This window comes from Somniosus microcephalus, chromosome 4 (genome assembly GCF_052327205.1).
Source record: "Somniosus microcephalus isolate GS21.2 chromosome 4, FLI_Smic_1.0, whole genome shotgun sequence".
Classification (NCBI taxonomy): Eukaryota; Metazoa; Chordata; class Chondrichthyes; order Squaliformes; family Somniosidae; genus Somniosus; species Somniosus microcephalus.
In genome coordinates, this window is record NC_140990.1 from 23,919,922 (window position 1) to 23,933,093 (window position 13,172).

General features: G+C 46.8%; 1 gene segment (V, D, J or C); it reads right to left on the reverse strand.

Annotated features, from left to right (window-relative positions):
* Nucleotides 1-10,313: 10,313 nt before the first annotated feature.
* On the reverse strand, nt 10,314-12,455 carry LOC147118428 (T cell receptor alpha variable 12-3-like). The segment is given in 2 exon segments: nt 10,314-10,744; nt 12,410-12,455. Coding segments are annotated over 2 exon segments (477 nt in total).
* Nucleotides 12,456-13,172: the final 717 nt, after the last annotated feature.

The following is a 13,172-nucleotide window of genomic DNA, read 5'->3' on the forward strand; positions in this document are numbered from 1 at the left end:
TGTTTGGCTTAGCTTGTTGAATAATATGTTTCTCTCTCTCTCCTTCCCTCTCTGTCTCTGTCTGTCTCTCTCTCCTTCCCCCTCTCTCTCTCTCCTTCCCTCGCTCTCTGTCTCTCTCTCTCCTTCCCTCATTCTCTCTCTCTCCTTCCCTCTCTCTCTCTGTCTCCTTCCCTCTCTCTCTCTGTCTCTCTCTCCTTCCCTCTCCAAACGGGGCGATACCGAATTTCTAGCCCTCTCCCTCTCTCCCCCCAATCTCTCTCTCTCTCCCCGTCTCTTTATCAAATTCAAATTCAAATTCAAATGCTTTATTGGCATGAAAGTTTACAGAGAACCATATTGCCAAAGCTTACATAGCAAAAAGGTACATTTTCAAACATTTTGTAGGTGTCAATCGATTTGACATTTGTTGGGTACATACAATATTGCTTTTAAACAATATTAATTTTAAACAGTCTTTGTACTTCATTTGGTACGTTCAATATTAATTTTAAACAGTCTTAATTTTAAACAGTCCTCAGGTTGTGACATGTTGTTACATACTTGGCCCCAAGGTATGGTCTGTCTCCTTCTCCCAGGACTAATCTCAATTTTGACAGGTCACCCAATCTTTCTCTCTCTCTCTCACTCCCAGTCTCTCTCTCTCACACTCCCAATCTCTCTCTCACACTCCCAATCTCTCTCTCTCTCACACTCCCAATCTCTCTCTCTCTCTCTCACACTCCCCAATCTCTCTCTCTCACACACTCCCAATCTCTCTCTCTCTCACACACTCCCAATCTCTCTCTCTCTCACACTCCCAATCTCTCTCTCTCACACTCCCAATCTCTCTCTCTCTCACACTCCCAATCTCTCTCTCTCACACACTCCAATCTCTCTCTCTCACACTCCCCATCTCTCTCTCTCTCTCACACTCCTAATCTCTCTCTCTCTCTCACACTCCCAATCTCTCTCTCTCACTCCCAATCTCTCTCTGTCTCTCACACTCCCAATCTCTCTCTCTCTCTCACACTCCCAATCTCTCTCTTTCTCACTCCCAATCTCTTTCTCTCTCACACACTCCAATCTCTCTCTCTCTCACACACTCCCAATCTCTCTCTCTCTCACACTCCAATCTCTCTCTCTCTCACACTCCCAATCTCTCTCTCTCACACACTCCCAATCTCTCTCTCTCTCACACTCCCAATCTCTCTCTCTCTCACTCCCAGTCTCTCTCTCTCTCTCACACTCCCAATCTCTCTCTCTCTCGCACTCCCAATCTCTCTCTCTCTCACACTCCCAATCTCTCTCTCTCTCACTCCCAATCTCTGTCTCTCACACTCCCAATCTCTCTCTCTCTCACTCTCCCAGTCTCTCTCTCTCACACTCCCAGTCTCTCTCTCTCACACTCCCAGTCTCTCTCTCTCACACTCCCAGTCTCTCTCTCTCACACTCCCAATCTCTCTCTCTCTCACACTCCCAATCTCTCTCTCTCTCACACTCCCAATCTCTCTCTCTCTCACACACTCCCAATCTCTCTCTCTCACACTCCCAATCTCTCTCTCTCACACTCCCAATCTCTCTCTCTCTCTCACTCCCAATCTCTCTCTCTCTCACACTCCCAGTCTCTCTCTCTCCCACACTCCCAATTTCTCTCTCTCACACTCACAATCTCTCTCTCTCTCACACTCCCAATTTCTCTCTCACACACTCCCAATCTCTCTCTCTCACACTCCCAATCTCTCGCTCTCTCACACTCCCAATCTCTCTCTCACCCTCCCAATCTCTCTCTCACACACTGCCAATCTCTCTCCCCCACACTCCCAATCTCTCGCTCTCTCACACTCCCAATCTCTCTCTCTCTCACACTCCCAATCTCTCTCTCACACTCCCAATCAAATTCAAATTCAAATTCAAATTCAAATTCAAAATTCAAATTCAAATTCAAATTCAAATTCAAATTCAAATGCTTTATTGGCATGAAAGTTTACAGAGAACCATATTGCCAAAGCTTACATAGCAAAAAGGTACATTTTCAAACATTTTGTAGGTGTCAATCGATTTGACATTTGTTGGGTGCATACAATATTACTTTTAAACAATATTAATTTTAAACAGTCTTTGTACTTCATTTGGTACGTTCAATATTAATTTTAAACAGTCTTAATTTTAAACAGTCCTCAGGTTGTGACATGTTGTTACATATTTGGCCCCAAGGTACGGTCTGTCTCCTTCTCCCAGGACTAATCTCAATTTTGACAGGTCACCCTCTCTCTCTCTGTCTCCGAGTCTCTCTCTCTCTGTCTCCCAGTCTCTCTATCTCTTCCCCAGTCTCTCTCTCTCTCTCTCCCCCAGTTTCTCTCTCTCTCCTTGTCTCTCTCTCTCTCGCCCCTCAGTCTCGCGCTCTCTCTCTCTCTCTCTCTCCCAGTCTCTCTCTCTCTCCCCCAGTCTCCCAGTCACTCTCTCTCCTCCAGACTCTCCCTCCTCCAGTCTCTCTCTCTCAGTCTCTCTCTCCGTCTCTCTCTCTCCTCCAGTCTCTCCCTCCTCCAGTCTCTCCCTCCTCCAGTCTTTCTCTCTCTCCCCCCAATCTCTCTCTCGCTTTCTCTCTCTCTCTCGCTCTATCTCCCCAGTCTCTCTCTCTCTCTCCCCAGTCTCTCTCTCCCTTCCCCCGTCTCTTTCTCTCTCCCCCAGCCTCTCTCTCTCTCTCCCCGTCTCTCTCCCCCAGTCTCTCTCTCTCTCCCCCTCAGTCTCTCTCTCTCTATCACCCCAGTTTCTCTCTCTCCCCCAGCCTCTCCCTCTCTCTCCCCCGTCTCTCTCTCTCTCCCCCCTCAGTCGCTCTCTCTCTCCCCCTCACTCTCTCTCTCTATCTCCCCATTCTCTCTCTCACCCCAGTCTCTCTCCTCTCTCTCCCCCCAGTCTCTCTACTCTCCCCGTCTCTCTCTCTCTCCCCCAGTCTCTCTCTCTCCACCTCAGTCGCTTTCTCTCTCCCACTCAGTCTCTCTCTCTCTATCTCCCCAGTCTCTCTTTCTCTCTCCCCCAGTCTCTCCCTCTCTCTCTCCCCGTCTCTCTCTCTCTCTCGCTCTCTCCCCGTCTCTCTCTCTCTCTCTCTCTCTCTCTCCTCAGTCGCTCTCTCTCCCCCCAGTCTCTCTCTGTCTCTCTATCTCCCCGTCTCTCTCTTTCTCCCTCTCTCCCCCCAGTCTCTCTACTCTTTCTGTCTCTCCCCGTCTCTCTCTCTCTCCCCCAGTCTCTCTCTCTCCTTCCCTCTCTGTCTCTGTCTGTCTCTCTCTCCTTCCCCCTCTCTCTCTCTCTCTCCTTCCCTCTCTCTCTGTCTCTCTCTCTCCTTCCCTCATTCTCTCTCTCTCCTTCCCACTCTCTCTCTCTCTCCTTCCCTCTCTCTCTCTGTCTCTCTCTCCTTCCCTCTCCAAACGGGGCGATACCGAATTTCTAGCCCTCTCCCTCTCTCCCCCCAATCTCTCTCTCTCTCCACGCCTCTTTATCTCTCTCTCTGTCTCCGAGTCTCTCTCTCTCTGTCTCCCAGTCTCTCTATCTCTTCCCCCAGTCTATCTCTTTCTCCCCCAGTTTCTCTCTCTCTCCTTGTCTCTCTCTCTCGCCCCTCAGTCTCGCGCGCTCTCTCTCTCTCTCTCCCAGTCTCTCTCTCTCTCCCCCAGTCTCCCAGTATCTCTCTCTCCTCCAGACTCTCCCTCCTCCAGTCTCTCTCTCTCAGTCTCTCTCTCCGTCTCTCTCTCCTCCAGTCTCTCCCTCCTCCAGTCTCTCCCTCCTCCAGTCTCTCTCTCTCTCTCCCCAGTCTCTCTCTCCCTTCCCCCGTCTCTTTCTCTCTCCCCCAGTCTCTCTCTCTCTCTCCCCGTCTCTCTCCCCCAGTCTCTCTCTCTCTCCCCCTCAGTCTCTCTCTCTCTCTTTCTCTATCTCCCCATCCTCTCTCTCTCTCTCCCCAGTCTCTCTCCTCTCTCTCCCCCCAGTCTCTCTACTCTCTCTCTCTCTCCCCCGACTTTCTCCCCCCCAGTCTCTCTCTCTCCCCCTCAGAGTTGGGGTCACTCGGGCCGGGCCTCACAACCGCTCGGCCCGAGACACAGAGCGGCGGAGCGGCAGCGGCCGGCCGTAATCCACGCGGCCCTGTAAACTGCTGTTATACAAAAAAGTCTTGGCAACGCCGGCCCCCCCCCCAGCTAGTATATATATATTAATATATATATATAAGTACAGTACAGAGGAGTTTTTCAGGACGTTTACAGATTCGCTGCTCCAAGCGCCCGATTTATCTCTTAACCCCACCGCGCCCACCCCGACAGATTGGGGGAAGATGTGAATCTCCCGCTGCCTGGACGTGCCCGCCTCCACCTTGGAAAGATTCCAGATAATAACTGCTTCGGCTTTGATGGAAATGTTTTTTTAAATGAGTAGGCTTCACGGCATTAAATATCCACGGATTAAAGTAACGCGTAGAAATAAAATCACAAACCCTGACAGAATATGGGAACCAGATCCTGTCCTATTACTGGAACGACCAGCAGAATGTCCTGGCGCTGTGAACAACCACTTTCTCGGAGCTGATCTGAACATTGATCCACAACTTTAAGAGATAACAGGTGATCAGAAGAAGAAAAGACAATTTGACCGGTCAGTTCATTCTGTGATCGATCTTTCAGACAGATTGGATTCTGCAGTTTGTTTTCTCGGCCTCTCCTGGAAACAGTTGGGTGACAGTTTGATCCGAGGTTAATTTGGTTTCCTCTCGGTGTGTGTTTGAGCGCCTGACAGCGCGCTGCTCATTGTGGCTGCATCTGCCCGCGATTCCACACAACCCCAACAGACAGGAGCTCCGCATTACAGTCCAATGGCAGTTTTTGGTATAGGGTGAGACTGCTTTCCATCACTGTAATACATGGCAGCGTCAGTCAGCTGCAGCCCGGAGATGGTTAAACTGGTGAATTTAGTAGAGGTCTGGAGCTCCGCAGAGAACGGATTCCGAAACCTTCTCCTTTCCGTTCATGTGAATCGAAAGACCATCTCCTGATTACAAACTGGGGCTCCTTCTCTGGTTGGTGCCGGTACCAATATAAATAATAGCTGTTGGCTGTGGTACTGTAGGTACATCTTATAGTCAGCGCTTCACCTTCTCTCCTGCTGACTGAAATCTGGGACTGGTGTAACAGAATCTCTATGACTCTGATCTGTAACATGTGTTCAGGAGCAACACAATACCGTGTATTAACAGGTGTCCGTGGAATAGCATTAACACTTTAATTTGAACACGACATGATTAGATTCATCCGTATTGACAATAAACACCACAAACACAAACCAGGCGCTGAATAGCCGCATGGCCGCTGTCGTGCCCGGGCCTGTCCGTCCCGTTCAAATTCCAATACCGGACCGGAACAGACCCTGTCAGTGGTTCCTGTCGCTTCAACGTCATTTCCTGGTCTCATTGTTCCACAAATTTGACGCAAACTCCAATCCACCCACCATATATTGAAATGAGCTTCAAATTAGACTCGTGGCTCAGTTGAAGCCCTTGAGCCACAGTATAAAGTATCTGAGGAATTACCGGGCCCGAATCGGTCACACTGAGTGATTGTTGATTCTCTGCCGGTGTGTGACGGCTCACCGAGGGCATTAACTTTCTCTCCTGTAACATTTTTGTTCACACTGAACTATCCGCTCTGTGCAGTAGATTTACTCTGGTCGTTATTTCTAACGACAGAGTGAACACATTCTAAAATATTAAGCTTGCGATTTCGTTAAAACAGCTTGTGGATGAGATTTCCAGAGAAAGACCAAAGGAAATCTTCCCACTATGGGTCCCCAGCAGTTTAATCAAACCCGACTCCCCGTCAACCACCTCAGTGGCAGTGATTGAAATAAACAACAGCTTCATCTACTTTCAAACTTTTATACATTTATTAATAAAGGTACATATGCATTATAATGAACAGAACAAGGTCTAATCTACAAATACTAGGGGGTCAGCCTTGGCTCAGTTGGTAGCACTGCCAGATAATATCTTACCGCCATCACCCGACTGTGTTGGTAATAGCTCGGAGGGGAATATGAGCCCCTTCCCCAAATATCTGCTAAACCTGTTAGATTAATGCCTGACTGAAACTAACAAGAGGCGCCATTCCACTGTGCTGAAATTAATCACATGGGAAGGGAAATGGTACTTATTGAAACGGGAAAAAACTCCTCACGCGGGTTACAGTTCCATTTCTCTGAATGTGTCCTTCATTCCAGATTTTAATATATAAGGGTTGTTTTTCAAACTGCAGCTGCCAAATATATCACTCGCAATCGCTTTAAGATATATGCAGTATAAGGAAATAATTCATAAGCGTGGTAGAGATTGTGACGATGAATAGCTGATAAAGTTAAAGAGAGGGGGGGACACTTTGCTGAATTTCACGAACACAAACGCAGTTACAAGTAGGCTTTGAAATTCTGATGCGTTTACACAAATCAGGAAGAACAATAGTTCGAGTCCCGAGGGAGCAGCGAGAACCATGGGACCACGGCGCCCTCTGGCGGATACGGTGAGACCTTTTACATTGTTCGGATATTGGGTGAAAACAGACAATAAGTGTGTGTATGGGACAGTTCCCAGTGTCCACTTTTGGGGAGGTGTGTTGCGGTGATGCTGATGGCGAATGTAGAGCCTTATACATCAACACTTACAGGGACAAAAACATTAATAAGATGAAGTGGAGCTTGGAAATTCAGTTTCCGCTGGGAGATTGGACCCTTTCTGATCTGCACAATAAACAACAACAACCCGCAATCTGCATTCACAACAACTGACTCTCATTTCCTTTCAGTTCAACTGGCGCCGGGTGCCCGTGATCTTTGTGTGTGCACAGGCTCCAGTCAGTATGATTTCGCTCCCGCTTTTCCCGGTGTCCATTGATTCGTTTCTCTGTGTCTGCACTGGGGAAACCCTGATACAAACTGCCCCCCGCCCCTGCTTAGGGAGAACAAGTGAGCGAGGCCCAGAGAGGCCGCTGTCCATCTGTCTGTTAGTCATCAGCCTGGTTACCTCAATAAAGGCATTTCACTCAACCAGCTGCATTTGTATATAGACATTATACATTTATTATTAATAAAGGTGCATATGCATTATAATGAACAGGACAAGGTCTAATATACAAGTACTAGGGGGTCAGCCTTGGCTCAGTTGATAGCACTCTCGCCTCTGAGTCAGAACATTGTGTGTTCAAGTCACACTCCAGAGACCTGAGCACAAAATCAAGGCGCACCCTCCCGAGGTCTGTACTGAGGGAGTGCTGCACTGTCCGAGGTGTCGTCTTTCGGATGAGATGTTAAACCGCGGCCCTGCCTGACCACTCAGGATGACGTAATGAATCCCAATATTTCGAAAAAGAGCAGAGGAGTTATCTTGGTCAATATCTATCCCTCAAGTAACATTAGTAAAACTGATTATGTGGTCATTATCGTGTTGCTGTTTGTGGGAGCTTGCTGTGCGCAAATTGGCTGCCGCGTTTCCTACATTTCAACAGTGACTACACTTTAAAAAGTATTTCATTGGCTGAAAAACGCTTTGGGACGTCCGGTGTTCGTGAAAGGCGCTATATAAATGCACGTCTTTCTTTCAAAGGGCGGTGGGAATGTGGAATGTTCTGGAGAATGTGTTGATTACTCAGATTCCTGTGGAGGATCAAAGGGATTTGGGAGTCCAGGGACTTTCCAGATATTTTCAATCTGTGGTCAATAACGACAACATCATCCGCCCACACAGCGGTCTGTCTGACTGTCTGTCTGTTTATGACACGTTGAAAACATATTGTGGATGGAAGAATGTTTGTCCTCCGTCGGACTACACAGCGACATTGGACCATGAAATACATGAACCAGAGAGTTCACTGTCACAGTCTGCCGCGCCGGAGCACCTGTAGTTTATTGTCGGCTCTTGCCCTAAATACAGCACCCGTGTGCGGTGTTATGACACAGAAGCATTTCCTGCAATCCGCAGCTGCCAGCTGTGAAACCCTTAAACTGACGATTCTGTACATTTTGGCCAAAGATCAGGTGAAGCGCCGTCTTGCAAAGTTCGCATCGTCACTGAACCGGTCGGTGCAGCGGATGAGGATATTCTCCGGGCCCACGGACTGACCCACCCGGTACCAGGACAGGCAACCGCCCCTCACCGCTGTATCGGAGCAGGTTATTGTCGCGATCTCTCCCTCCTGAGCGGTCACCTCGTCCATTGGCCAATGAGCGGTCCATCCAAGGACGCTGTCTGAAGGACAGAGAGGGAAACGTTTAGATAAAGTTTAAATAACTGTGAATAATAAACCCCAACAGGCGGTGAGATTGTCGCTCACACAACAACAGCGGGATAGTATTTCAGAACAGGAGTTCTCAGAGTGACTGGATCCAAACAGAAATATATGAAGAGTTTTGATAAAGTAAATAAGGAGAAACTGTTTCCACTGGCAGGAGGGTCGGTACCCAGAGGACAAACACATTGAAGCAAATTCAATAGTAACTTCCAAAGGGGAATTGGATAAATACTTAAAAAGAGCCAAATTGAAGGAATAAAGATACCTATATGTTAGAATTAACAGCACAATGTCTAATCACAAACAGCTGAGATTCGCCCCTGATCCCTATATTCCCCTGACCCGCTGATATGTTGAGCAACGCTCTGACAGTTTTTGTACAGGTCCAGCCCAGCTCCGTGTCTCTGTGGGGCTCAGTGAGCAGTAATACACCGCGGAGTCTGTCAGTTGCGTTTCAGACACTTTCAGCGGGACGGTTCGGCTCAAATCATCGAGCTTCGCTGAAAAACGGTCCCCTGGAAGTGTCTCTTGGTGCTCGTATTTGTTTCTCTTCAGCAGATACTGTATGGATCCGCTGGGATACTGACGGTACCAGTATAGGTAAAGATTGGCGCCGCTTGTAGCTGTATAATTACAGTGCAACTGGACATCGTCTCCTTCACTTACTGTGGTTGCAGCCGGTGTCTGTGAAACTGAGTCTCCTCGACAATGTCCTGCAAGAGCCCAGAGTGATATTACATTAAACAATGTCACTTCACTGTGTCTATCTGTCTGCCGTTCGCCTGTAATATAATCTCAATTCTTCCGCTTTCATTCATTGGGGGTGATTGTCGAGTTTCCCCAAACAGTGTTCAGTGTTGAGTTAAGGTTGTTCCGGATGGTTTTCTTCACTTTGGATCAATCTATTGATATTCTTGTGTTCCGGGAACTGACCGATTAAATATAATGTGTGATACAGATGTGAAACACAGTGTGTAACTTGTGAACTTACCAGTGAAGAGACCTGCAGCTGTGACGATTAAATAAAACGTAACACCCAACATGTTTTCAGAGAGTTGATGGCGGATTTGAACAGAACGGTTTGAACCTGATTTTTTTAATCAAGTGTTGGGAATAATTTGAGTGATATCCGACCTCTCTGCCGATTGGTTCATTCGTGAGAGAGTCCTTTGTTCTCCAAGTCAACCAATCATCTCACAGTTCCTTTGTTCCCAATTCAACCATCAGCTCCAATTCATGGCGTCAGAGCGGAGAGCAACGAACGGGATGAAATGTTTTTTTCTCACAGGGAGGGGATTAAACCCAAGGTTGGCTCTTTAACAGGGTCAATCTGTAAAGTGAGAGCAGTGAAGGGAAATAGTTAATGTTGTTCTTGCAGCAGTGCCGGAGCCTCCCATTAAAAAAGCTGCTCACTGACCATTAGAGCTAACAACAGCCGATATAAAGGGGGCAAGCGGGCCATGAAGGATTTGAACACAACGATGCAGTAAATTGGAGGAATGCCTCCTTAAGCACGAATAAAATGGAGAGTGACTGGCAGGTTTGAGTAGAATGAGATGGTGCGAAAACCAAGAGGTAAATCATAATGTGTCTGAAGAATTTCCTGATTTCAGTCCTAAGCTGACTACTTAGTAGTTTAAACCTGCGTCCCCTGGTTCTACTTCCACGGTTTAATTTAAAGTAGTATTCAGAGTTAACTTTTTTATACACTTCGCGATCTTAACAACCACTTGGTGTAATTGCAGTCCGGAATTCAGATGATGATTGGAACAGCGCTAGTGTCCAACTATCTCATCATTCAGCTCCTAAACTAATCATAACAAACCCGTGACTGAGCAGTGAAACACTCGCAGACGCCGCATCCGGAATTCACAGGGGCTGAGTTTTATCGCCATGGGATGGATACTTTCAAACAAAGGAGGAAGGGATCATTGGGAGAGGAAGTTAAGAGAGGGAGACTGTGTATTCATATCTCTGCCGGTCTATCTACTTAGTTATCTATTCACCTGTTTATTTATCCATCGTTTAATTTTCATAGTTTGGTTCTGTTGTATTATCATAATCCAAATCCCAGGTCTGATTCAGTGAGAGGAGGTGATAGTCCTTTGCTGGTTTTTGTACGGAGTGACTGTGGCCCTGTAATAGTGTGGGGTTCAGCGCACAGAAATACACGGCAGAGTCAGAGACAAGAGCCACGGAGATATTTAAAGGAACCGTTTTCTTGTCTTGGTCCAAATCAGCAGAGAACTGGTCCGGGAAATCTAGAGATCTTTCCCCCTGACCCTTGCCATATCTCTTCAGTAAATATCTCGGAGCTTCCCCGGGGTATTGGATGTACCAGAAAAGGTAAGGAAAGGTATCGGATGTGGAGTAACTGCAGTTCAGTATTATTATCTGTCCTTCTTTAACCTTTATCACCGACGGATCCTGGGACACTGAGTCTTTGCCACTCGTTCCTGTAACAAAGTAAAGAATGTCACAAAAGTCTGGGAGTGAATATAACCCATAGAACACACACTGATCCTGTAAACATAGACTCACCAGGCAGCATAACCATTATTATCAGTAAGGAACATGGGGAGCACATGGTATTTGGTTAGAGTTCGACAGGAAATAGCAGGGTGCTTTGAACCGTTGTAGTCTGATACTAAACAGTAAACTCAAATCAGCGGCAGGCTTCACTTATTTGGAAACCGAGGGGCGTTTCTCTGGGCCCGGATTGGCTGGTCACACAGAACTGACGTCAGCTGTGGACCAATCAGTGTTAGTTGAGTACCAATTACTCCTGGTACTCTGCAAACTCTACCCTTTCCTGTCAGTGTCTGTGTGTCTTTCTCCCTGTCTCACTCTCTTGCCCTGTGTCTCTTTGTCAATCTTTCTCTCTCTTTCTCGCTTTGTCTCTCTTTCTGTGGAACTCAATGTCTCTATAGATAGATGGATCTCTCTCTAATTAAGGTGAAAAGTAAAATAATTCCAAATTAGTCTCAAGCCCTGCTATTAAATAATACCCCCAATCCATCAACATCATTAACAGTTACAGTCTAAAGTCACGCAGGCATAATAATAGTCACACTGGGATGTGATACCACTCAGGCTAAGCTTGTAGCAGTAAAGTGCTGATTTCAGTCAGTCACTATGTTTTACCACTGGAACCCCGGACGTTTTGAAGTGTGACGCCCCCGAGGCCGACTCTGATATTAGATCGATTTTGAAAGTTGTCACTTGGCAGATATGCACCATATGCAGGCCATTTACTCGTACAGATTGATCCAGCTATTCATCCTAGAGATCTGCATGTCTGAACTAACAGGGGGCTGGAAATGTCTGAATTTGACGCTGCATTAAAATGATAGCGAGACGTCATTTATCCCAACACTGACAACAATGAATGTAACGAGAGAAAACCGCTCGGGTCAGGCAGTATATTTTCACATTTATTTCATGGACATACTCTCTGGGATTCAATCCCTGGTATTTTCCCGGAGCCCACCCTTGTTGCCGACCTGTGTCATGTTTTTATATGAGGGCTGAGGGAACGTTATTCACTGTGGCTCTCAGGGCACAGTAATACACGGCACTGTCTGCGATATTCAAGACTTTCATGGATAACTGAAAAGTGCCGTGTGTCCGGTTTACATTCCCACTGAAGTGTTCAAAGCCCGGAGCCGTCTCGTTATTCCCATAACTATCGGCTCTGAGCAGATACTGAGGGGCTTGGTGGGGAATCTGGCGATACCAGAAGAGGTCATAGTTTGTAGCTGAACCCGATAGAGAATAACTGCAGGTTATTGTTGAATCTGCACCCTCTTCTTAAGGGAATTAGGGGTTACGGGGAGCGGGCAGGGAAGTGGACGTGAGCCCAGGTTCGGATCAGCCATGATCCTATTGAATGGCGGAGCAGGACCGAGGGGCCGTATGGCCTAGTCCTGCTCCTACTTCTTATGTTCTTATGTTCTGATCCGACTCCTTGTTCTGACTGGGGCACTTAGTCTCTGTTACTCATCCCTGAAAATAAACAGTGGACACACACCGGGTTAGACGGAATAACAGAAAGAGAACCATCACCCTGAGATGTAGATGGGGATTGGAGAATGTTATAGGATGGTTCCAATATCACCGACCTGTGATCAGGACAATAACCAGAGTCACGCAGAGTTTCACCTCCATGGTTCCAGTCTGAACTCCAGAAACAAGAGACTGTGATCGTTGCCTATGCCGGGTCTGGAATGGGATGAACTGAAACAGCGCAGGGATCTCTTCAGATCAGTTTGGATTTCTTCTCCCGTCCCTTTTGTATAACTCTAAACAGCCACTTCCTTTATGTTGGGATCATCATCTTTATAAAGTGATCACAGAGCGCCCTCCTGTGGGTAGTACAAGCATGGTATAGCGCATTCGCAACAAAGACAAATAGATATACATATACACATACACACATGCACAGACAGCCACACACATATACACATAGACACCCATACATATATAGACACACAAACACACACATGAAGACACACAAATCCTTCATATACACACTCACACACGCACAGACAGCATATACATAGAGACACAGACACCCATACACATATACACACGACATAAACCGAGATGCAGACAACTAGTTGATATGTTGTTGAGGATACTTATGTATATTCTGCTGTGTTGTTTAAGATTAAAGATCTTTAACAAATGATCAGAATGCGCCCTCCTGTCTCCTGTACAAGCCTCACATAGAGCATTGTAAACATAAACACAGAGAATCACACATACCGACACACAGCCAAACATGCACAGATAAACAGAGACAGACAGATAAACACACAGGCACATACAGACACATCCATTCACACTCAAAAATACAGACTAAAAAACACAGACGAAAAGGTT